This window comes from Periplaneta americana, chromosome 1 (assembly GCF_040183065.1).
Source record: "Periplaneta americana isolate PAMFEO1 chromosome 1, P.americana_PAMFEO1_priV1, whole genome shotgun sequence".
Lineage (NCBI taxonomy): Eukaryota > Metazoa > Arthropoda > Insecta > Blattodea > Blattidae > Periplaneta > Periplaneta americana.
In genome coordinates this window covers 76384704-76412221 of record NC_091117.1, presented here as the reverse complement: position 1 = coordinate 76412221, position 27518 = coordinate 76384704, and the positions used below count along the sequence as shown (strand labels likewise).

At 34.3% G+C, this 27518-nt stretch overlaps 2 protein-coding genes across 3 annotated transcripts in view; one reads left to right on the top strand and one right to left on the bottom strand.

The window, feature by feature from the left end:
• LOC138696746 (SET domain-containing protein 9-like) overlaps positions 1–13656 on the top strand; it is a 135419-nt gene extending 121763 nt beyond the window's left edge. The window contains exon 6 of the mRNA XM_069822149.1: positions 13322–13656. Coding sequence (XP_069678250.1) covers positions 13322–13337 — 16 coding nt within the window. The 3' untranslated portion in view covers positions 13338–13656. The remainder of the gene's footprint in view (positions 1–13321) is intronic.
• Positions 278–26837, bottom strand: LOC138696783 (uncharacterized). 2 transcript variants are annotated; one of them, XR_011331465.1, is made up of 4 exons: positions 26757–26837; positions 7926–8087; positions 5555–5713; positions 278–599 (listed from the first exon to the last, which is right to left on the bottom strand). XR_011331465.1 is itself a non-coding variant. In XM_069822190.1 (4 exons), exons 1-4 carry the CDS (start codon positions 26814–26816, stop codon positions 441–443), a joined length of 429 nt encoding a protein of 142 aa, XP_069678291.1. In that variant the 5' UTR covers positions 26817–26837; the 3' UTR covers positions 278–440. The 2 variants fall into 2 exon arrangements, 1 of the variants encoding a protein (XP_069678291.1); XM_069822190.1 differs by having other exon boundaries at positions 5666–5713.
• Positions 26838–27518: the final 681 nt, after the last annotated feature.

The following is a 27518-nucleotide window of genomic DNA, read 5'->3' as shown; positions in this document are numbered from 1 at the left end:
TCTGTTCTGTCCACAGTATTAAGAGGAAAACTGGAATCTGAAAACGATCGCCACGACAATATTTCGCTCAGTTGCCATGGCGACACTAGGAAGTTAAAAAGCCCCATTAGACCCTTGCCGAATTACCACACTTTCTATTCTAAACGCTCTGCAGTTATGTAGGCAGCTGTTCTTAAACCCATATGCTTTTCATCCCTTTGTTGTGCACGTAACTTTGACATGAAGGGAAGTGTGGGGTATTTATTAACTATTTTTAATACAAGATTTCATACAACATTTATAATATTGTTTATTTTCTTCATAGTTTATACTTTTGCTGGAACTACATATTATTTAGGGCCTATTTAGTCCATACAGTTATGCATGCTACAGCTGAATTATGTGCTTTAAGGTGCAATAAGACAAATGAATGTGAACAGTGTACAGTACAATAGATTGATCTAATTTTTAAACTCGATGTTGGCATAAACTCCATAGTGTAAGGCAGTTTTTTTCTTTCGCTTCAGTTGAATTGTTGTATACCATGTTTTCACATCTCTTGGTAATGTTGACGGAAATGCGCTCTCGTCAATTAAAGCATTGACAATATCATATTTCATCTGAAAAAAATAATATAATGTTATTACAAAATGACATTATGAATTCTTAAAATATATTAAAGAAGGTAGGTATTGAGAAATTTGATCTTAGCTTTTTAAACAAAATAAATAATACAAGGTCTGTTACATATTTCTATTCATTTTATCAGTGAAAGCGGAGAGTACAGTACGATTATTTAGTCCTGACAGTCGCTGACAATGTGCGCCTGGGTCAGGCGAGTCCATTAAGTTACGCCAAGGGATGTTCAGGTTAGTCTGTCGCTTGCAGTCAGAGCGATCGGATGTCGCATGCGATACAGCGTTGTGATTTCAGTACAGTTAAGCTGTACTGCATTCCTTTACCGACCGCCCGCCCTTATCTCTACTCCGGAACTCTCTCCACTACTGCTATTACTTCCCCTCTTTCGCGTCGCTGAGCTGTCAGGACTAAATAATAATCGGTCTGTACTTATAACTTTAGGCTTTAGCACGCAAGAGTAACCAAAGGAATTGTGCACTCTTCTGTGGCAAGCAGTCATAATTAATTATTATTGTAGCCATAGTTGTCGCGTGTTTTGCCTTCATGATATCGGAAGAAGCTGAACAACGAATTTTAAGTTTTTATCAGATATTTGGTCATGCGTTCCCAGAAATTTACAAAGTTATTAATGAGAATATGGCAGATTCGCTAAGTGTAGGAGTGTTTTCGTTGATGCAAATGCGGTGTGAATATCCATGGACAGTAATGACGTCCTGAAAGGTCTTTCACTAAATGGAGCAAGGACATTTAAGAAATGGAGTAATGTTTCTTTTTTGTTTCTTTATCACATAACACCTACATTAAAACTATTCGGTTTATTCATACAGCCTAGCTTAGAGTCACCGCTGGAAGTTGACATTTTAACTACAAAGAAAAAAAAAAAACACACACACACACAACAGCAGAATGCTCAGTGACACAGAGAGGGTTAATGAAGGAAACTAAATTGTCAGTATTTTCAGTCTTAAGACCGGAAGGTGTAGATACCTGTTACAAAGAGAAAACATGTACTTTGATTAGGGAAAGGATTTCTAATTCCATACCTAATTTGTTTGCCACATCCTAGACGTATGTTATTTAGATATCTCTACGTTTCATGTACACAGGATCTCCCTAGTAAAATTCTATAGGACCTGAAACGCCTAATGGATCATAAACGCCTATAAATACCCAATATCTATGTTTGTACAGTACTAAGGAGGCTTTGGAAAAGATATTTATATGCAATTCTGGTAATTAACTTTTGCTGATTTACTGTTTGGTTAACCTGTGACAGCTTCAATGCGTTGTTGTGATTATTTGAAGCCTTCCTGTAACAAATTTCTTGATTTTCGTGATGGAATTGTCGAAAGAGGAAAGAATTTATATAATTCTTCATTCTGGTAGGTTAAGCCACAGAAATTTGCAGCAGACTGAACGAACAGTTCTCTGGACATTGGATTGGTCGGCGTGGATCAGTAGAATGGCCGGCCAGGTCTCCAGATTTAACACCCCTTGATTTTTTCTTCTCTGGTTACATAAAGAGCTTGATATATGAAGAGAAAATTGAGAATGTGGATAGAACATTTTTTTTAGCATTTCCGGGGTGACTTTAGTACAGGCTTCAATGATACAGTTCTTTAAATGTTCTCTTCATCCTACCAAGCTCTTTATGTAACTCCAGTCGTTCAATCTGTGGCTTAACGTACCAGAATGAAGAATAATGTCAATTCTTTCCTCTTTCGATAATGTCTATCTCGTCGACGCTAAATAACCTAGTAGTTGATACAGCGTCGTTAAATAACCCACTTAAAAATTGGGTTGGTGAAATGCATTGTCTCTTTAAGTGTCAATTAAAACAACTTTAGGCCTAAGTAACAAAGTTAAATAAGCTTGGTGAAATCGGTCCTAAATTGGACTTTATAAAGTCCTAAATCTCACTCTTTTAACGACTAGAAATCCGTTCCCTACTTTCGATGTTTTATTACCTCCGCGACAAACAGACAGGAAGGGAACGTAAAGAAGCGACTGCTTTTCGTAAGACGAACCAATCTTAACTGTAAGAATAGCAAAATTCTTGGCTAAGAAGTGATATTTCGTATCTACAAAAGTGGTCATTTAATTTAACTACGTTATTATTATGTTCATAAAATTACTTGCTTACTTACAAATGGTTTTTAAGGAACCCGGAGGTTCATTGCCGCTTTCACATAAGCCCGCAATCGGTCCCTATCCTGTGCAAGATTAATCCAGTCTCTATCATCATATTCCACCCCTCTCAAATTCATTTTAATGTTATCCTCGCATCTACGTCTCGGCCTCCCCAAAGGTCTTTTTCCCTCCGGTTTCCCAACTAACTCTCTGTATGCATTTGTGGATTCGCCCATACGTGTTACATGCCCTGCCCATCTCAAACGTCTGGATTTAATGTTCCTAATTATGTCAGGTGAAGAATACAATGCGTGCATTTCTGCGTTGTGTAACTTTCTCCATTCTCCTGTAATTTCACTCCTCTTAGCCCCAAACCCTAAGAACCCTATTCTCAAACATCCTTAATCTCTGTTCCTCTCTCAAAGTGAGAGTCCAAGTTTCACAACCATACAGAACAACCGGTAATGTAACTGTTTTATAAATTCTAACTTTCAGATTTTTTGACAGCAGACTAGATGACAAAGGCTTCTCAACCGAATAATAACAAGCATTTCCCATATTTATTCTGCATTTAATTTCCTCCCAAGTGTCATTTATATTTGTTACTGTTGCTTCAAGATATTTGAACTTCTCCACCTCTTCGAAAGATAAATTTCCAATTTTTTATGTTTTCATTTCGTACAATATTCTGGTCACGAGACATAATCATATACTTTGCCTTTCTGGGATTTACTTCCAAACCTATTGCTTTACTTGCTTCAAGTAAAATTTCTGTGTTTTCCCTAATCGTTTGTGGATTTTCTCCTAACATATTCACGTCATCCGTCTAGACAAGAAGCTGATGTAACCCGCTGAATTCCAAATCCTCTCTGTTATCCTGAACTTTCCTAATGGCATAATCTAGAGCGAAGTTAAAAAATAAAGGTGATAGTGCATCTCCTTGCTGTAGCCCGCAATTAATTGGAAAAGCGTCAGAAACTGACCTATACGGACTCTGCTGTAAGTTTCACTGAGACACATTTTAATTAATGAAACTAGTTTCTTGGGAATGCGAAATTCAATAAGAATAGTATATAAAACTTCTCTCTTAACCGAATCATATACCTTTTTGAAATCTATGAATAATTGGTGTACTGTACCCTTATACTCCCATTTTTCTCCAATATCTGTCGAATACAAAAGATCTGATCAATAGTCCATCTATTACGCCTAAAACCGCATTGATGATCCGCAATAATTTCATCTACGTACGGAGTTAATCTTCTCAAACGAATATTGGACAAAATTTTGTACGACTTCAACAAAAGTGATATTCCTCGAAAGTTACCACAGTTGGTCTTCTCGCCCTTCTTGAAAATAGTACAATTATGGACTCCTTCCATTGTTCTGGTATAATTTCCTTTTCCCAAATAGCAAGTACAAGTTTATAAATTTCGCTTGATAATGCGCTTTCACCCTCTTGTATTAAAATGATAAAGTTAACCAATATTTTGTCCTCGAGTAGAAGATCTTGCAAAATAGAAGAGTTCTATGTAAAAAGTTTGTCTATTTTGTTGAAAATAAATTTTTAAAACTTTTTTTTTTCATTCACTTGCAAATTTACAGATGCGAAATATCACTTCTTAGCCATCGATATGAAAGAAACAATGGGCTGTGACAAAACGCACTTTGTGATGCTTACACAATTAAAATATTAATTGTGAAGTGTTGTATGCTGCGGATTTGTTACTAAAAACTGTGCGCCCTCGGTATTATGTAAAGCACATAATTAGAAAAGAAAAAAAAAACTACATGATACAAAAAAATTAAAGTTTTATACCACATAAAATGTTTCATTCCGTAAAATTGTTGCAGATCTGTGTAATTGACAAATGAGAATTTGTATTCGGTTATTTAATGACATTGCACAAAAATTATAGTAATTTTATATACAGGGTGGAGGTGAAATAGCCTTGCAGATTGCAGAGCGAATAGCTCTTGTTGTATGTAACAAAAATTATATCATGTAGGTGAGAAGTTCACAATTTTTTTCAGAAAAAAAAATATTTTTTCTCTCAAATGTTTAACAACCTCTTATTCGGTAACTATTGCGAGTAGGATCGTGATTTTTGTCCATATCGATAGGAAAACTAATAAAGAATAATTTATCCCTCTGGCGTATTTCAATACCTGTGGACGGTTTTCGTGTAAATTTAATTTTAAAAACCTCTAAATTCAAGCCACTGCGCGCTGCGAGTTGGTTGCAACACAGCGCCAGAGAACAGCTCATCTTTCGAGACCCACACCGAGTTTGTTGACCTTTTACATCTGTATCACGAGAAGTGTGTGTTAGTGGCGGTGATGTTGTCAAACTATTGAAACTTCAAACTTAATTTTCTAATTAACCGTACATTTAATCATAAAAAGTAATACAGGTTTTTCTATTCATTTCAGTGTACCCAGTGTGTTTCAATCTGCAAGGTTATTTCACTTCCACTCTGTATTTTCTAAAGCTTCTATGCAAATAATTTACTGAAAGGAATAATTGAAAAGTAGCTGGCAAAATAACCTTATAGAGGCTATATTTGCCTGGAATTTTATAACATTTCCTTTTACGCATGAAAAGAGATAACCATTAATATATTGATTAACGTTTAAAACATTATCTTAATTATTTCTATAATGACTTGAGTGTAATGACGTTTTGTTGAGTAACGACGTTTTTCTTAATCACGTCCGTTGACTTAATTTCCACTTAACATCACATTGTTATTGTACTAGTAGTGTCATAATTCAATCTCCGAAAATTAATTTGTGGCGTACTTACTGGCGATATTGGGCACGTTTTCGGAAATTTACTGAAGTCCGTTAAGAGTTTATAAAATTGCGGTTGCTGTATTATATAAGTACATAACGGTAGTGGATTCATTTCAAATACCTTCTTGTATTCATTGTTGTCTTGCTTTGCATAAAATGTTATTATGATCTGAAACAAAGTACACATATTATTATATGAAATGCCAGGATTTAAAGTTTCCCACAATACGCATTCGTTTGAAGTGTAATTTATTTTTGTTATGGAGAAGTCCTTTCTCACCGACTTGCGTGTGAATATAGACAGGAGCAAATGTAGAAGATTTGGGTTTATCTGGAGGGTTTTGACAGTAAGAGGACGGGATAGGAAATAGGGATGGGAAAAACCCTTGTTGTTAAAACTCATATAATTAGCCTACAGCTATTTCTGACCACAACAGGATTTTTGTGCATTTAAGTTCAGCCTTTCAACGATTTTAGTTGGTAAAAGTCAATTACTCGCGTAATTTTCCCAATTCCCCCTCCTCCCCGTTTTTGACTACAGAAAAGTTTGGGTGCGCAAAATGCACTTTTTTTTTTTTTTTGAGAGTTTGATCTAGGTTTTATTTTGTTATGGTTGAGAATAAGATAAGGTGTGTCAATATTTTATTTCAGTTTTGTAACAAGTTTTCATAATCTTGATTTGCAATAATTAAATTGATTGTAATCATAATGATTTGCATTGTACATAGTTGTTATTGGTTTGGTTTACCGACCTACGCCATGTGGATCGGTCAACGCTAGTTCACCACCGGCCACTGACTCGGTTTCCCGATTCCCCTTCACGTTGGATGCGCCCATGCGTGTTGTGCAATTGTCCGATTGTTGTGAGTACAGTTTCGTGTGAGATACCGCATAGAACGTCTGGCTATTAGACTCCAGAAGAAAGAGTGTAAGTGTGCAAGACATATTATAATTATAAATCGGCTTGCCAGGCCTGTACGGAGTTTTTTTTTTTTTTTTTTTTTTTGCGAAATTACTGAATACTCAATCGCCTACAAGGCGGGCAGTACATAAGTTAGTGAATACATTTGAAAATACAGGATCAGTGTTAAACAAAAAACGCCCTGGAAGGAGACCAGTTTTAACAGATGGTGCTGATGGCATTGGTGTTCTCGAACGTTCCCAAAAAAAATCGCTAAAATATTATCTCAGCAAACTGTTGTGTCTGTATAATCTGCAAGAAACGCAACATGTTTATTAAATCTGGAACCATTTTAATCACTATCTACACCAGTGTGCATGCTCTAAATCTAAAAGAAGATGATCCATGTTTGCGAGTGAATTATTACAATTAGTTGTTAGACTCCGTGGAAGGTGGTGTAATTGACCCACAGTTTTTTTTTTTTTTTTTTCCAGACGAGTAGTAGTTTCATTTATCTAAACGGTTGTATGAAATTGCAGTAATTTCAATGGAAGAACTGGGAGAGTGAAAGAGAACATATTTACGCGATATTCCACTTGTATGGGAGAAGAGGCTCGACATTTTCAGCTCTATTATAAGTTTGTTGTGAGTTTAATTATTCCGCTGTTATGGTACTAATTCTGAGCGGCCATAACCACAACCCTCGCCGAAGATCCGCACGCCGATACATCGGTAAACCAAATCGATAACAATTCTGCATATAACAATAATTTATTCCGGAGCAGTCGTATCGGCTCCCGTGGCTACACTTCATGGTCGTATTGGCTTCCCTGGTCTGAAACGTTGTTCTTACCTGAACAGTCATATGATTATTTTTCAATTTAACTCCATTCTCTATAGTGTACGCTAATGTGCTGTAGACAATATAATATACACTACATACTCAGTTCGTGAGTAAAAACACTTATTCTTAATACAGTACTGTACTTTGATTAAAGAAAAACCTAATGAAAATTATCAAACTCAAAATCGCGATATTTCCTAGTTTACGTAAATGGATGAACTACTTTTCTTCCTTCCTATACCTAGTAGAGTGATTTGTGTTTTACGCCAGTATCATCGAACTCCAGTCGTGGAGGGGGGAGCAAGCGGTGTTTCCGGTTCTCTAAAGGTATAGACGGGTTAATATTAAAAATGTTAGTAAAAATAAAATGATGTCCCTGTATAAACAAATGTGTAAGGAATTATTACATCTGGACACCAGTTCATTTTCACTTTGTCCGCCCCTGTGTCTTGCTCGTTTCTCCAGCACGTAAGCATGCCAAGGAATCGAACGTCGTTCATGCGCTCTTTCTTTGACATCACTGGTCTATGGTTTCCGTCTTCTGCCGCACAATGTTGGAGATACCGGTCATTTTGAAAGTTTTTACTACCTGGAATGTAGACCTATATTGATGTCATATTGAATATTATTACTTACCTTCATATCAGCTGGCAGTACCTCAAGAATTGTTATTGTTCCATTCATAACAACGACGGTAGAATTGTGCTTCCCCGTTTCTAAGTAGCAACCACTCTTAGAAAAGAAAGGGGGAGCAGCTTTAATAATCTTCGCACTGTCGTAGTTTATTATAAAGTCACGCTGTAACAAATACATTAAAATGTTAATTTACTGTTTAAGGCAAATCTATGCATTTGTTAACTGTACTTATTTTTCGATACTTCGTACTTCGTGAACCAGGATTGATCCTTGACGGAAATAGAGTTTTCATATTTTTCAGGTACCGGTAGAACATACCGGGTGTCTCAGAAGCCCATGCATTATATTTAAGGAATGGTAGACGAGGCCAAAACAAACATTTTTGTCAAGATAACTTAGGATATAATATAATATAATAGGGTCTATAATATTGTTTATTCAGTCTACATGACATATCAAATATAAAAAGTCAATGATACTTATCTATGTAAGCAATCATTGTGTTCTATACAAATATAAATTGAACAGCGAACGTTTTCGCCCTTCGGGCATCATCAGGCTTTACATGCAATATCTTATACAATTAGTTTCTAGTATGGAAATGATGAAAAACAACCATTTAATAATAAAATAAACTATTTAAAAAACTGGCTTGTGGTAATTGTATCTAAAATTAATGTACAGATATAAAATGTGTACAGTACATAATACTGAGGTAAAAATTGTGGCTGCACTGCTGTATTATGTTAAAATTGTGACTGTGAACATGATAAAACGTTTATTCCTCATTTAAACTTCATAATTGTTAATTAGATGTTTTCTGCTAATCTTGTCTCAATGGTTCAAACTTGGTATGGTGAAATCAATCTTAAATATATTAGATGTTATGTAGATGTCATGTAGACTGATTAAACAATATAATATAATATAATATAATATAATATAATATAATATAATATAATATAATATAATATAATATTATATTATATCATAACATTGACTGTCTGAACATTACAATATGCTTTCTGAGTTAAAGATAACTTAGGGTCGGATTTGCGCCGCTAAACGGCGTTAGGATCGGTAGTGCTGTTCAGCTAGAACGCTGATTGGTCCCATGTTCGAGCAACAGTGAAGGCCAGACGTGTTTTTGTAACGCTCCCAGAGTGTCATAAAAGTGAAAATGGTTAGGAAGCAAACAGGGAACAACAAAAGTGACGCATCGACATCCGAGGAAATAAAAGTGGCGGACGATCATAGTGTTGTCATCAATACTATGAAGAAAATGTTTGAGGAGTTTAAATCTTTCATCAACGCGGAAGTGAGTGACCTCAAGAAATCCGTGGAATTTATTTCTAATAAATTTGATGTATTTAGCGAGGAGCTGAAGGCTGCAAAAGAAGACATCAAGAATTTAACTAAGGAGAACGAATTGCTGAAGCAGGAGATAGGTGAACTACAACAGTATTCACGTAGGGACAATGTCGTTGTTTTTGGAGTGCCAGAATCTCCTAATGAAAACGTGTATGATGTGATAGACAATGTGTCAGTAGCCATTGGAGGCAGTCAATACGTCCCGGACATCAGTGTAGCGCATCGACTGCCATCCAAGCCAGGTAAACCCCGACCCATTGTCATCCGTTTCATGAGGAGAAGGAGCAAGGATGAATGGATGCAGTGCTACAAGAACGAGGCGCGAAAGGACAACAACGGACCCGGCATTCCACTTCAGAAGTTGAGCGAGAATCTACCTACCAGAAGGTTCTCAGCAGGGGACCACTTAACAGCCGCGACTAGAAATCTGCTGAATAGCGCAAGAGATGCCGCCAGGAACAAAGGCTACCAATTCGTCTGGACAAGGGATGGAAAAGTACTGGTTCGCAGAGATGAAAGAAGTCCGGTTATTAAGATAAGTAGTACATATGACATAAATAACCTGTAAAGTCTTGCACATTATTCCAAACGTTTACTTTCTAGTATTTTTCTTAATGTTAACTAACAATGGAACACAATAATATTATAAATAAACTTAACCAGTACTACCACGAAAACAACAACGCCACAGAAAATTTCGAAGACCTCTCGCTCTGCAACAGTTATATTAGCACTAGTCTATCACATTTAAAAATTACTCATCATAATATTCGTAGTATAAATAAAAATTATGATGAATTTTGTGTATTACTAGAAAATTTTACTTTCTTTTTCGATATAATAGTTCTTACTGAAGCCTGGATAGATCATGATAACGGTTTTGACTTACATGGCTATAAAAAATACATTAAAATAAATAAATATAATAAATGTGATGGAATAGTGGTATATTTTAAAGATTATATTAACGTCTGCTCTAAGGATGTAGAATTTAATCACTGTAACTCTATTCATTTTGACTTTTCTATAGGCGATATTCCATTTTCTCTAACAGAAATTTACAGATCTCCAAATAATTGCAAAATTGATTTCCTGGATAGCTTTGAACAATCTCTGTATGAACTAAAAGACGTTAAAAATCATATTATTTTAGGTGACATTAATATTAAAATTTTAGAACACAATTTAGATAACTCTGGCAACAGATATTTGAATATTATGCATGAATATGGTTTTTTGAAATACTTAAATGCTCCTACTCGATATAATGCATGCCTTGATCATATATTCTTCAAAACATCTATTAACTTAGATTTCAAATCTGGAGTATATAATAGTGCAATTACAGACCATTATATGGTATTTGGACTAGTCACTATCACTACTAAATATATTATTAAGGATCCCATCATAAATTCACATAATAATTGCAAGCAACATATTAATTACAAAGACTTAGTCGCAAATATTAGCTCAGAGACCTGGGAAACTGTTTTTGATTGCCAAAACGCTGAAGTTAGTTTTAAAAATTTTTACAAAATACTCCGCGATATAATAACTAAATATACCTTTCATACCTGTAATAATGTACCCAGTAAATATAAAAAAATAAAACCCTGGATTACTTCGGGTATTGTTAAATCAATCCGCACAAGAGACAGACTAGCCAAAAATGTAAAACGTGAACCTTTGAATGAAGATTTATCAAAAAAATATAAAAGGTACAGAAATATCTTAACTTGCGTTATAAGAAATATGAAAGTTAGTTACTACTCAGAGAAATTTGTCAACAATAGGAATGACCCCAAAAGATTTTGGCAGACTATTAACGAAGCTACTAACGTTTCAACAAATAAAAGCTGCAGAATTATGGAAATAGTAAATAAAGATGGCTTAATTATTAAGAATCATTATGATATTGCAAACGAATTCAATGCTCATTTTACAAACATAGGACACGATATAGCATCAAAAATTAACAAAAACACAAGACTATCTTCTTCCTTTTCTTATCCATCATCATCATCATCATCATCATCATCATAATCATTGTCATCATCATCATCACCGTCATCAATGTTCATATTTCCCGTAAGTGATAAAGAAATTATAACCATTGCTAAAACTTTAAAAAATAATGTGGCTCCGGGTGTTGATGGTATCACTACTAGAACACTCAAAATGATTATTGAACCCATATCGAAACCACTAACCCATGTCTTTAATTTGTGTTTATCACAAGGTGTATTTCCAACTGATCTTAAATGTGCTGTAGTAATACCTATATACAAATCTGGTGACAGAAACAATCTCAGTAACTACAGACCCATCTCACTCTTACCAAGTCTCTCTAAACTATTAGAAAAATGTATTAAAAGCAGGCTAATTAATTTCTTAGAAAAAAACAGTCTATTAAGTCAAAAGCAGTTTGGCTTCCGTACTAACATGAGCACGGACGACGCTATTATGAACGTAACATCAAGGATTATCAAAGAATTAGACTCGGGTAAAAAATGTTTAGGAGTTTTTCTAGATATTCAAAAAGCCTTTGATACTGTAGACCATAATATACTCACTTCTAAACTTCATGCCTACGGTATTAAAGGAATCGCTTTAAATTTATTTAAGTCATACTTAAGCAACAGACCCAATTAACGAAATTTAACGACCAACACAGTGAAATTCGTAATATAAATATAGGTGTGCCACAAGGTACAGTTTTAGGCCCACTACTATTTTTAATATACATCAATGACTTGCTCAATATTGATATAGGAAACGCATCTGGAGATATATTTGCATATGCCGATGATACAGCCGTAATTTTTAGTGGATCGAATTGGAATGATACCTACCTAAATGCTAATAGAGGTATAAATATAATTAAGAAATGGTTAGATGAAAATTTGCTCTCATTGAACATTTCAAAAACAACTGCAGTTCCTTTTACATTAACGGCTTCTAGTCTGAGAAAAATCAAACTCGATAAGGATACAAATTTAAAAATACACAATTGCAGTAACATAAACTTGATTGATTGCAATTGCTCTTCCTTGACAGAAACCACGCAAGTAAAATACTTAGGTGTTATCATTGATCAACATTTGAGATGGAATAAACATGCAACATATTTATGTAATAGGTTACGGAAAACAATTCACAACTTTGTAACCCTTCGTTCATATATGCCGATCTATGTTCTCCGTGTTGTTTATCTAGCCTTGTTTCAATCAGTCATTCAATACGGAATAATAGGATGGGGTGGAATGACAAAGACTATCTTAACTCCATTAATATTATTACAAAAACGTATCATCAAAATTTGTCTGCATAAACCACTTGATTATCCGACACAATTTATTTATTCTCAATTCCAAGTACTAAAAATTGAGCAAATATGTAAACATACATTACTAACTTATTTTCACAAAAATCGAATGAATTTTATAACTGAAAAACATATACACAACACCAGAAGAAATGTCCCAATTCTTTTGGCAGAACCTAAATGCCACACTACAGCTGGATTAAGACACAGTAGGAATTATGGACCAAGACTATACAATTCAGTATTGAAAAATAATCCAGACCTAAGCAATTTACACATTCTTAAGTTTAAAAATAAAGTGAAAATGTTTGTATGATATTTGATAAATTTTATTATAATTTTTTTTAAGTGTTACTAGCATTATATGGTACTAATTTTTATTGTATTTATCTGATGCATGTAACCTATAAGATAAAACATTGTAATAAATATAAATAGATCATTTTCTTAATTAATAACAGTGTATATCTCCAATAAATGATTCCTTAGCATCGCCACAGATACACTTGATTGTACTTGTCACTAGAAAGTTATTGAAATTTATATTTTCCCCGCCATTCATAAAATATTTTGATATGATATCTCTTGCACAAAAGGAGAGATCTATAACTGAAACTCGATTAATATATTTCAGTATTATTTGTATTTATCCTGGTAATAATGAACAGTTTGACTCGTAGACATTTTGTTTTTACAGCATTAACTTCCCATGATTGTACGAGGAGATTCGAAGAGAAAGGCAGTTACGTAGACATTCAGCTCCCCCCTACTACCAATAATGCACAACACAGTGTCAATACGGCGATACAATGTACTTTTCTGTTGATTTTCGAGTTTGGCATTGTTTCCGGTTATTAGGTTATATGCTTATTTAAGTTGTGTTAACTCTCGTTAGTGGTTTTATATTTTATTTTATCCGTCTTAGTATTTATTTTATTATTGTAAATATTTTTGTTTTATCACTATTATTATTATTATTATTATTATTAATGAATTATTTTGTATTACAATCTTTGTATCATTTCTGTCACGATTATTCTATTATTATTATTATTATTATTATTATTATTATTATTATTATTAATGAATTATTTTGTATTACAATCTTTGTATCATCTCTGTCACGACTATTCTATTATTATTATTATTATTATTATTATTATTATTACTATTATTTTATATCATCAGCATTATTATTTGAACCCTGTAAAATTTATGTAGACTACTGGACTGTACCCGAGCACGAGCATATGCTCATTTCGGGTGTCTATCCAAATGTAAATTGTAAATAAATTTGAATTTGAATTAAAAAAAAAAAAAATGTTCCTTCCAGTCCGTCTGAACTGCGAAACATACCTGCACCTTCTCCAGGAAACTCTCCTCCTTTCACAGGACAGTAGTTGGCATTTGACTTGCGAGTCAGCCCTTTAGCCATCACTCGTTCATTCAATGTTACACCGCATTCAACCAGCGTATTCCGAATCTCACCGGACCGGTGGACAACAATGACGTCACGCTGCAGCGAAATAGGAACAAAACTGCTGGAAGGATCGATGGCTGTCATAGCGACTGTATAAGTTGTTGTCTGTGCTACGCTAGCAAAATTTTGCGAATTTCGTACTGACATCTCGTTCAAAGAAAAGAGAGCATAAACAATTATTTATGTATTGAACCGGTAGTATTAACTGGTCCGTTGACATGTTCGCTCATAGCCATTAACATGTTGTTTTTACGTTGTGCTCATTACAAACAATGCAGCAGAACTAAAGCAGAACACACCGCCATGACACAACCGTGCACGATGTCATTCGTCTGCTAATTCCTATACAAGAACCAATCAGATTCACTAATGGCGGCTGATGGAGACTGCCATCTGCAAGCTGATGGCACCGGTGCGACACCGGTGGAGCATCAGTGAAGCCATCGGTGAAATTCGGAACACCGTGATGCCATCAGATTGCTCAGCGTTGAGATTCGGAATACGCTCAACTAAACAGAATCAATTGTAAAACGAAAGAGAATTTCGCGTATAACAGACGAATATCTCGTTCCTCAGTTAAAACTCGCTACAAGCAGCGTGACTCCTATAGTCGCGACGCTGTTATTCCCGGCGTGACTCCTCCTCTTTGCTTACGTCTTAGGAAGTCAAGGCTCTATAAAGTCTAGGTAGGTAGTATCGTTCACCATTTCTGTTCTTTCGTTGCCGAGCTACCAGACGAGGAATCTATTTGCCACACCGTTAAACATTATCATGTCGTAGCTCCTATGATAATAAATCAAACTCACTGTAATTCAGCAAATAATTGAGCGGCAAATAACGTCCTCGTGTGCTTTCTGCGAACGCCAACGAAAGAGCCAAAATGGCGGGCGATTATATTTTAAGTATTTATCCAGCCTTAGGAAATACTTTACATCTTCATCAGCGAATCACAAGACGCACACGTTTAAATGTAGCCGACCTGCAACGTGATTGGCTGCCGGAAATTAGAGCGACGGGACTATAATTCAATCAGTTAATTACGCATCCATCTACGGTCTTACTAATAAACCGTGTACAGTTTTTATACGAGACTTATGCAGAGTTGAGACAGAAAACGTTACTAATAAACCATGCATAAGCGATGGATGTATAAACAGTCTGCAACTATACAATGGGAATTGCTTTGCAGTAGTTGTATACACGAAACCCCTTGTTTAAACGTTCTATATAGAGAAAAAAATGGCCGCCTCTCTAACAGCTGTTCGTATCGACTGTCATTTTATGATGATAGATGCCTTGTAACCACAGAAGAACACACCAAAGAGCACAGAATAAGTAGAATAATATTGCTGTAGCTTGTACTCTTTGACCAAAATATAGTGTGTAATCGATCAGAGCCAGTTGTACTATCGATACTTAACACGGCACACTAGAGCGCTCTACCGGATGCAATAGAGAATCTCAGATATTCTATTACCTTTTGTAATGAAGTAATGACGAAACTATGACGTAGCTGCGTTAACAGTTATACTGTTATACACGACGTATGTAGTGATTATTAGTAAGGAATTTACACACGACTTATAAACGAGCTACTCATTGTATAAGACAGTTAAACGTCTGTATATAAAGTTTTTATTAGTAAGACCGCTAATTTTTAAATTATGTATAAAATAGCAGAAAAAAAATTAAATCATACAAACATTGAAAAGAAGTAAACAATTTAATTGAACTTTTTCTTAGATTGGGTATGTTCACTCTCCGTCTCTGTGCTCGCAAAACTTGTAATAGTGACGTGTTCCGCGACTTCTCCTCTTATACCTCCCTCTGTCCATTTTTCCCGTTGCTTTGTTTTGCGGGCTGTATTTCATGAGCCCCTACCCTCTAGCGGAGAAGTGAGAAATATGTTCCCAAATTGAACCAGCGGAAAGCCGTAATTAGTATGGAATAAAACGCACGGGATTTCGAAACCACTATTTGAATAGCCTACATGTTGTATTGCGTATCCTTAAGTTAAATGTTTTTGTTTAAAGGAACAATACAGTTTCCTTTGCGAGCATAGGCGGAGAGAGAACCGTTTCCTTGGGAGGGTGGGGGGCAAAGTAAAACCTTAGAATCCCCATATAACGGGGTTATGGGGGACATAATTTACCTCCTTCCTCCGTTATAGCTTGACTATGGTAAAATATATCGGAATATGATTATTTAATAACGGTATTTTGGAGGGCATGTTTCTTACAGTGTTACATCCACATCGGCGATGTTTCGGACCAAGTTGTATAGGGCTTGAACTGTAGGTCTACTACAAATTATAATAGGGCATAACTTAAAACAATCTCCCTCTTTTTCTCTCTCGTACAGAAACACGTGCATACATCAATAAAACACCGTAGGCCTAACAGTACTAACAAAAACTTTATTTGAAGTTTACCTTCCTGAATATATCATATGAAATGTATACTAAACTCTAATGATTTTATTTAATGTCGTCTTTAAGTTCACATATTATACCGGGATCACTTTTCTTTTTTCTGCATTGTTGTGCAGTATGTTATTCATATTTCTCCAAGTGGCGGCCTGAACATCTGCAGACTTGTAACACATCAGTACAGGCTATTACAAAAGAAACATTACAGTGCTTCCATTTCTCAAATGAGATATAGAAATTATTTTACATTCAGAAATTTAAAATATAGATTATAGTCTAGACACATGATCTGAAGACATTATTTCAACAATTTAAGTACAGAAACTTAATCATAAACAAAAGCAAAAAAGATCTTTTGAATTCAATGTTTTCTAACGTTAATAGAAGAAAAAGAGTTCAGACAAGTTTGGGGGGGGGGGGGAATGCCTCCCCATGTTCCCCCATAACTCCGCCTATGTTTGCGAGACACTTTTAATACCGCGTTTCTGCTGTCAGCATAGTTGCTAGGTTTTCTCCGAGCGAAATCGGGAAATCAGAAGCTAACGTAAGATAGACCTATCAAGACTTTATCATAAGATTTCTAGTCATTCACTGCAAAACAGTGTTCGCGTGCTTTTTAATGTCATTTTCGCCTTCGTGAGAAACACTAAAATACGAAGAGCACACAGTACAGTGAACACTAAAATCGTTTTTCCTTTTTATTAACCACAAATATGGTTTAACCATTCGTTATTAACTTCGCAACTTTTCTTTTTCGGAATCGGTACTGCGACAGTTTCACTATCTGACGATTATCCATTTTTAAACATAGTTCACCAAATTACAAACCACAAGTAATTGTATGCATCTGTTATTAGAGTAAAATACGTTGTCAAAACACTATCTTTTTGCCACTCAACGCACTTAAACTACACATTGGCTGCGTTCAGCATGTACAGCGCTGAGGTATAGTCGGAGGCACCGATTTTGGCAGATGACCTCAATAACATTTCCAGTAGGCCAGCCAATGTTTTGTGAGAACTGCAAGAATGAATTGCGATAAGGCTGTCTGTCCTTGTTTTTATGTTCACACTCGCCTCTTGTATCGTCATTATTAATTAATAAACACACCACAGTACAGTCCGATTCATGGGAGTGCCGTAAATGACTTTCGTTCGCCTCCTGCATTTTCTAAATTAAGAGCAAGAAAGCATTGCATAACCAGAAACAAGAAATTATTGCAAATGTTCATTACTTCATGAAGCGACAGGCCAAAAAATAGATATGAGTTGTGTCGAATTGTCTTCATTAATAACAAATATTCATGAAGTACGAGAATAAGTTGCGGAAGCGACAGGAATCGACACGTTGGATAAATAAGCGAAAGAATAGGTATGCTGAAATAAGGAAATACGTAATTCGATAATCTACGAGATTCGATCCGATACTTTGGATTGAGTCTCGGCGTAGCTCAGTGGTTAGAGATCCTAATGCGTGTAACTGGGAGTCAAGAGTTCGATACCCGGCCCCGGAGCGAATTTTTCTCAATTAATAACCTGTGGTAAATCGATAAACCAAGCAAGAAACCTCATGTTTCAAAAGTCTTAATGGAAGCAGATGAATATGAGAGCTTAATTTAATGATTTAAATCACGCGTAACATGTGTTTACAAGGAATGATAATAGGTCACGAGAAAAGCCGTCGATTCGTTTCTTGTGTTTTTCAGTCTGAGCCTGATAGTTGTCGAGCTTGATGGATGAATTTTTTATACCGTAATACTTCGTACACCTGTCGCATCCGCCGTTCACCGATTTAAATCTTTATTTATTAAGACGCTCCCATTATGAACTACGTAACGCAGATTACTGCAGTTGTATAAAAGTGGTTACATGTGCATTGTTTTTGGAGATGACTGTCTATCCGAGTCCACTAGGATAATCAGGAATGTATGTTTACTCTTATGTCTCACCCATTCCAGCTGCGACGAAGATAACAACCGACCTTGCAGCTAAGAGTAACTTGCTCTGGAGTTCTGATTAATAAAATCCATCTGCCTAAATCGATGGCGTCAACATAGCGCTGAAATAGCGACAGCATTGAACGCCTTGCTGAGCGACAGCGCTGAAATAGCGGCCGCTATTTTTTCGTATAGGCATCCAACAAGGAAAACTCAGTGCGCAGAAACCAGCGGGCGTGACTGTCTCGCGCAGATGACGTATGCTCCCGTTCTCAGCATGCTCTCACGCCTACTGCAGGGGAGTAAGAGGGGTATAGCATGCGCCCTGCGAGGAGTCCGAGCTGAGTTTTGTTTGTAGGATACTAGTAGTAGTAGTACCTATAGCAAAATTTTTTCGTTGCAATCCAGAAAAAGTGGAGGGGGTGTGCAACAACCAATGGTGTCTTATATTCCGGAGTAGACGGAACAATGGCGCGTTTCTTTTTAAACCAGTGAGTTCTAAGAGCTCACTGTTGTAAACACAGCGGACATTTTGCAATCTGGTCGTTCAGCAACTCATAGCTGCTGTAACTCAGCAAACATGAATTGCTGAATTAGTGCTGTCCTGGCTGAACGCAGCCATTGTTCACTAACTGCGAGAGCAGCGACTAGGTTTACTCGACCAAGGCCAGTGGAGTCCTGCAGCCCGGAGCCGTGGCGCTACTGCTCCTACGTTCGTAATACCGTATCGCGATAGTTCACATTACGCCCGCGGTTCCACTCGCCTTGGTCGAGTAATACCGAAACGGGTTAATCAACAATGCGATATAACTAGGGGAAGTATCATCTTGCGAGTAGAGTTGCCTTATGACAATTAGCTGGGCTTCCTCATAGACTTACTAAATATCAGCGGGTTACCTCTTTTACAATGTTACCTTTTGAGTCACTATATAAATCAAAATATCGGATAATTAGAAATATAGACTAATGTCTTTAAATATGATGTAGGCTAATATCTGTAAAATCGGGATTTTTACTAATTCCACTCGCTTTAATCGAGATTCAACCAGGAAATTGAAAGAATCCCGTCTAACTTGGGATATCAGGCTTGCATCATTTTCATAGGAACTCTGGACGTGAATATTCATAACCACGGTTAATAATAGAATTAATATGTCAACTTTTACTTTAATCTGTAGATTAAACTTCTGCATGAAGCTGAAAAACATTATTATTATTATTATTATTATTATTATTATTATTATTATTATTATTATTATTATTATTATTATTAGTTTAAGTGAATTATTAACGTAATCAATTCAGAATTAGGTTACATCGGACACTCAAGATAATAGTGATCGCTCCCTGAAAGCTGCTCGTGAGGAATGGGGTATTTACTGTTTCTTGACATCTTGGCTTTTGTAAACGATTTTTTTACATTGAATAAAGACCACAAGTTACAGTGTTTAGTATGTCTTCAAGTACAGTTTATTGTTAATTGGCTATTTAACGACGTTGTATCTAATACTGTTATTTTGCGTCGATGGAATTGGTGACAGCGAAATTTTATTTGGCGAGATAAGGCTCAGGATTCGCCATAGATTTATCCGACATTCGCCGTGTTATACAAATTCTTAAACTGGCATTCTCACAATTATAAGTGGATTTTAAATAATTGGTTTCGCATAGGCTATATTCAGAAACCATATTGTTGTCAATAAACAGCTTGTACAGTATACAAGGATTTCAATTATTTAAGAAAGCATCATAAAAACTACATTCCATTTCATTTCTGCTCAAGGAGGAAGAATTTTACTGTGACTGTTTTGTGGTGAGTAATGACAAATTTCCAATCATCTGATCTTTGTTTATTAAAGTACTAGCCGTACCCGTGCGCTCCACTGCACCCGTTAGAAATAAATATAAAGTAATTACATAATTAAAATAGGACATTTGATCCAGGGAACATTCGTGTTTGATAGAAGGATAAATCCTTTAATATGTCATTTAATTAAAATTGTGTTTAAATAATTAAAATGCGATCATTTCGGTCCAGAGAGCACTCATTTGGTGCAATGACAATTCCTTTAACATGTTTCTTAATTGTTATTACATGCAACCATAGTTTAATGAACAATGACATCATTTAGATTTAATGTCTATACTTTATTTTACTTGCTGTATATTTCCATTGAATTATGGTAATAACTTAATTTTAACCCTTCTTTTCTACGTATTCAGTAAATGGCGTTTGGCCCACTATGGTTCTGAACCCTTCAAATAACTTAAATTATATTATATAATATTACATATTATATTATATTATATTATATTATATTATATTATATTATATTATATTATATTATATTATATTATATTATATTATATTATATTATATTATATTATATTATATTATATTATATTATATTATATTATATTACATTACATTACATTATATTATATCAGAAGTTACTGTAATAACATTATAGCATTATGTCCATCTAGAGAAACTACACTATCCAATGGTGAAATAATAATTAATTATACAAATTGGTTAATTTAGCTTCCGGTATTACTTCATACAAACACAGAAACATTCTCTGTAGGCTATCTTTCATAACTTTCGATTGTTGCTGTCCAAGGCCCCTTATATACGAAGTCATTTGTTTTTTATTTCATTATACGGCCTTAGATGGCAGTTATTTTAATTTTAAAACTTATTTATCTCATTAAATATTAGTCCTATCAAAATTTTTCAAGGAATAAAACTTATCGCAAATTATTTTTAAAGAAACTTTTGTTATGTAACATTTTTCACAAAAATCAATAATAAGCGAGATATTTCGATTTATTTAATTCAGGCCCCCTTATAACCCCCCTTTTAAATAATGTATTTTGAATGCCATATAGCCTAAAATCTAAGTTACAACGAACTTAATTTATATTCCAATTTTCATCGAAATCCGTTCAGCCATTATCGCGTGAAAAGGTAACAAACATACAGACAGACAGACAGACATACAAACAAAAATTTCAGAAAAGCGATTTTCGGTTTCAGGGTGGTTAATTATATATGTTAGGACCAATTATTTTTGGAAAATCGAAAATTACCAGAAAATTTTCGGCTACAGATTTATTATTAATATAGATATGCATTATAACTTGTACTTTTCTTTTTGCATAGATAAAACTAAACATAACACATGATCTGGCCCCTGATGAAGTTGCCTAAATTAAATTTGGCCTCCGAAAGATATTAAGTTGGCCAACTCTGATTTAAAGTATTCTTAAAGAATAACTTACAGACTCGAGCACTTTTTTGGCATGCAGTGAAAATAAAAGACAACATTTTTTCGTCCGGATGGTCTACTGCCGCCAGCACTCACGAGATCTTTCACGAAAATTATATTCCAGAACTAGCTTCACTATTTGCTCTCCTTGGCTTGTTACGATTACACGCAAACGCTGAAATTACGAAAATTTATATTCTAACAAGCTTTGCCTTAGATTGAAATAATGTCATATAAATTACTAAAAATAATGTTATAAGTTTAAATATTACAAGCTACTCTTGCATGTCCATAACTTATTTTCAGCAAGAGTGCCATAAGGCTGTTTAATTTGAAATTGATTCTTTCAAAATTACTTCAAGATTAGTTGGAATAACGTCGTAAGTAGAAATAGAATGGATAAATTGCTCGAAGACCATCATATTTCGAAAAATGACTTTCTGGGCTTATAATATTTTTTCCAAGAACGTTATATTTTTCAAACTGTAACTATCTTGAATTCAAATTATGGCAACCTGGTTATGCCTATTTTTTCATAATCAACGTCATAATTTAAAATAATAATATTAATAATAATAATAATAATAATAATAATAATAATAATAATCTGTTGATCTTCACGAGCAATAAAGTTTCAACACAAGATGTAGCGTTCTTCGTGCAAAGCATGTAATGATAACAAGACAAGATCTAAAGCACAATTTAAATATGAGTAGGGTGCGAATTAAGATTTCTGATGAGGGGGATAGAATCCTAGATAGAGAATACCATACATAAAATTATTATTATCCTCATTCGATACGGCTCAACGCTTGGTCGCACTGAGTTGCTTGTCTTGCACCTTGATGATAATAATAATAGGCTCTAATAATCATATCCGTGAATAGGCTTATGATAAGATGAGTAATTCCTAAGTTATTGATTGTTGTCAGCTTGCCGGTGATGATAATACATCAGTATTATTTTCTTTGCTTACTTTATCTATACTAATAATAAATCTGTAAGCGAAATTTTTCTGGTAATTTTCGATTTTCCAAAAATAATTGGTGTTAACATGTATAATTAATCATCCTGAAATCGAAAATCGCTTTTTTGAAATTTTTGTTTGTCTGTCTGTCTGTCTGTCTGTATGTCTGTCTGTCTGTCTGTCTGGATGTTTGTTACCTTTTCACGCAATAATGGCTGAACGGATTTCGATGAAAATTGGAATATAAATTAAGTTCGTTGTAACTTAGATTTCAGGCTATATGGCATTCAAAATACTTTATTTGAAAGGGGGGTTATAAGGGAGCCCGAATTAAATAAATCGAAATATCTCGCTTATTATTGATTTTTGTGATAAATGTTACATAACAGAAGTTTCTTTAAACATTATTTCCGATAAGTTTTATTCCAGGCAAAATTTTGATAGGACTGGTATTTAAGGATATACAAGAGTTTTAAAATAACAATACAATGCATTTTCAACGCCGCCTCAGATTATAGTGTCGTTGTTCCGTAATTCCTATGTGCAAAATATAAAATTTTTCAGTAGGAAGAAAAAACAGATTTATTCATTCTATGGCAGTGGTACATAGGAGATCGTGAATTCTTACATTTTCGAAAGAAAGAATTATAATTACATATAGGAGATTGTATTATTTGCTGTATAACTATTTAAGTTATTTAATAGAGCAAAAATCGGAAAATCGATATGTCACAAAGAAGTTATTGCAGGAATGACATCGATGGCTATAATGAAATTAAAACAAATGACTCCGTCTATTTAAGGCAGCCTTGACGTTTATCAATATTAATATACAGAGAATATTAAATTTGTCTGTTTGTATGAAGTAATCTCAGAAGCTAATTTGGATAGGCTAATTCCTTCACTATCTGAAATTTTTAGTTTCTCTAGATGGATGTAATACTGCATATAAGGAATGAGGTAAGATGAAAATAGATCTTTACGCACAGAAAAATTATCTTCGTACACAATCCACTCTATTAATTTGGAGTGATTTATTAAAGATGCATTCAAGACTAATTTAGAAAAATATTAAACGGATTATCGTTGCATCAAAAACGGATGTTCTCTGAACCAAATGATCATATTTTAATTATTTGCATGTAATAACAAATAAGAAATATGTTAAAGGAATTATCATTGGACCAAATGAATGGTCTCTGGACAAAATGACCGCATTTTAATTATTTAAATACAATTTAAATTAAGTAACATATTAAACGATTTATCCTTCTATCAACACGAATGCGGCTTACAGCTGTTTCGGTGCTTCTTCAAGATCGCCATTTAATCAATTATTTATATTCAAGTATTAAAAGTAGTGTACGAAAGATTCAACATAAATTTAGAAGTTGAGTTATGACGATTTTCCAGTTAAAAGTGCGTCTGGAAAGAATTCCTTCTATAACAGTAATTCAAAACTGCTAAATTTCGAGTTGTGACATCCTTCTTGCAGATGACTGAAATGTAATTTATTGGTTTACCTTCTAAGAAGTGGATACGATTTTAGCATAATTATATCCTATGCCATCGTCTCATCAAGTTTTTCTTCAGTTAGAACGCAATTTATGCTCCTTTTTGTATGCCAGTATATTTCCACATAAATGTAATATGACACTTTTTATACGATGTCTTCATAATACACATATCATAAAATGAAGTTTCTGACGTGCACTGCATTGAACGGAAATCAGCTGTATACCAATTCTCTAATCTTCGCCTGTGATATATGACGCATCACAAAACCTTCCCATTCTTGATCCAGGGAAAATGTACACTGTTTCCTCCAGAGCCCTCGTCCCTGGACCATGACTTAGGTTGGCCTAGTGGTTAATCCGTCACTGTCCTCATCTGTCAGTTGCAATACAGGTAGGCTACCTATCGTTGAGAAAGAGCTAGCATTAGTCTACGATGCTTCTTTCGCCGCATCTGACTACCTGGCCGTGACTTGCGATGTAGGCTATAAATATTTAAGGGGTTATCTTTCGCTAGTATAAATTTAGTAAAATTGAAAATTCAATTTCTACATATCCTGAATTAATTTTTTGCTGGAATTTTGTAAAATGATCAGAGAGAACTTCTAGATTAATATATATTTTTTTATTATCCAAACAACTTTTGTTGTTAAGTGTTATTATATTTTAAATTGGAGGAATGCAGTTTATGCAGAGAAAATTGGTTTCACTTATATAATAAAATTTTAAAAAATTTGAATACTTTCTTCTCTATTTTATTTCTAAAGAGTGTGTTAAATCCTGTCATTATCAGCTGAATATATAAATACAAATCTTTGCGATTTTTTTCGCCATGAATTGTAAAATTTAAATATTTGTACTTAAAAAATTGTTAATAAAATAATGAACTTCAAATGATAAAACAGTGCTAAATACAGGGTTTGTTCTTCAGTATGAGGTACTCTTGGATGCAAAATTTTATTAATTCATCTAAAAATATGTGAAAGTTACTATGAAAACAGATTTGGAAAACTTGAGGTACGGGATGTGTTCTATACATATTTAAATAATAATAATAATAATAATAATAATAATAATAATAATAATAATAGATCTATTTATTAGTATTATTATTTATATTCATCTATATTTATTTATGGATATTTATTTTCGGTGTACGGTTGAATAGTTCGTCCGGATGCGATTTTTCCGGTTTCTTGACAAAATATAGTATGTAGGTATTTTTCCATAGGATTTGGATGCAGTAGCCAGCTTACAGGCATTTTCATATTTTAAATTTGTTTATTTTTTAATTTTTATTTCCTATTTAGCGCCCGCGAAAACGCGGGGCCCACAGTTTATATTACATTCACTACTAATGTGTAATCCGGGACTGGAAATACTGAACCACATCTCACTAGGGATCCTTTATATCCAAATCTATGGAATATCAGACTGTAATATATCGGGCTTCTATTCTATATTATATAGAAAACCTCTTTCTATATCTCATCATCTTTTGTACCTGTGAAGACTTTTAAGGACGTAGTATACAAGTATAATAAGATTAATTGAAATACTCCAAGAACTCTTTGTGTAATCCATTTTGAATCTTGCGTACACTACTTTTAACACTTGAATATAAGTAATTGATTAACTAGCGGACTTACTCGTGTTAATTATGTAAATCTGTGCGGCTTATAGCTGTTTCGGTGCTTCATCACACCATCCTCAGAGTCTACTAGATCTCGGCGTCATCTCGAACGCACCCACACAACAGGCAGAAAAGTTCGAGATGACGCCGAGATCTAGTAGGCTCTGAGGATGGTGTGATGAAGCACCGAAACAGCTATAAGCCGCACAGATTTACATAATTAACACGAGTAAGTCCGCTAGTTAATCAATTACTTCTTTGTGTAAATTATATCTTTAAGGAGGTGCCATTGTATGTTTATCTATGCACAGAGAACATAATTTTTCAAATGATTGATTAAATGGCAAACGTACTAGTGTTAATTATATAAGCACGTGTGGCTTACAGCTGTTTCGTTGTATACTGTACACCATCATCACCCATACAACAGGCAGCGATGTCGAGATGACGCCGAGATCTAGTAGGCTCTGATGATGGTGTACAGTATACAACGAAACAGCTTTAAGCCACACGTGCTTATATAATTAACACTACTAAGTTTGCCATTTAATCAATCATTTATAAGTAAGTGTTAAAAGTAGTGCAAGATTCAAGATGGATAATTTTTCAGCATCTGCTATGAAATACATATTGTTTCACTGTATGAATAAAAATCTAGCATTACCTGTTTTTTAACAGAGAGTTGTGCCAACATTTTCGTGGGTGATAGGCCTATTGTTGAATAGTTTCTTAATTTACCTGTATTTCCAACTCCTTTCTGATGACATCTTAATAATGAAGAGTTTTAAGCCTTAGCTCTATGTCCCATATGTTTTGTTCATAAAATAATGCAATAAATTTTACTTACAACTAGCAAACAAAACTCAATTTATAATATTAAAATCGTAACATCTATTACTTACAGTATTAGCCGTGTTTTCTTGAGCTAGGGCAAAGGAAAAGGCACAGATCAAAAACAACATTTTTCAGGATGTGATATAAACCGGAAATCCACAGTTTATATGTATCGTTATTATCGCAATCTTATTCATATCAATCTTTTAACGATTTTACAATCGTATATGTATATATATTATTGTTATTTGAATATCAGATAGTCACTAGATAATATCGTACAACGTCATGATTCGCTGAGTTTATAAACTTGAGCATTGTTAAAGGTATAAGCACTTCCTCCAGTATTACTAACTACCTACGCACTTACAACAAATTCCACAATTTGGGACATCTGGCCGAAATCTACGGCTGACCACTAGGATCCAGAATACAAAGCAGAGGTTAAATGAAAAATACAATATGATTGCGGAAAGAATACGGAACAATGATAAATTTAAAAATAAAGTACAATTTGAGTTCGGAGAAACATGAGATGAAAATATATTGAAGAGTAATGAGATGAAGTGAAAAAAAATTACATACTATTATACAAGTGACTGTGTAAAATGGATAATGAATCTCTCAATACCATTAGACAAATTTTGTTAATGACCTCATTAGAAAATTTAAGAGAAAAGAGAATGGTTTTGGTTAACTTAAATGAAGTTCCCCTAGCGCCAAAAAGAAGTCCTTTCACTTCCCATGTATTAATATTCATTTTGTATCTCTCACTGAAGTGAGGAATACATGGGTTGTAAATAGACTTCTTTTCATTGTTAACGTTATTG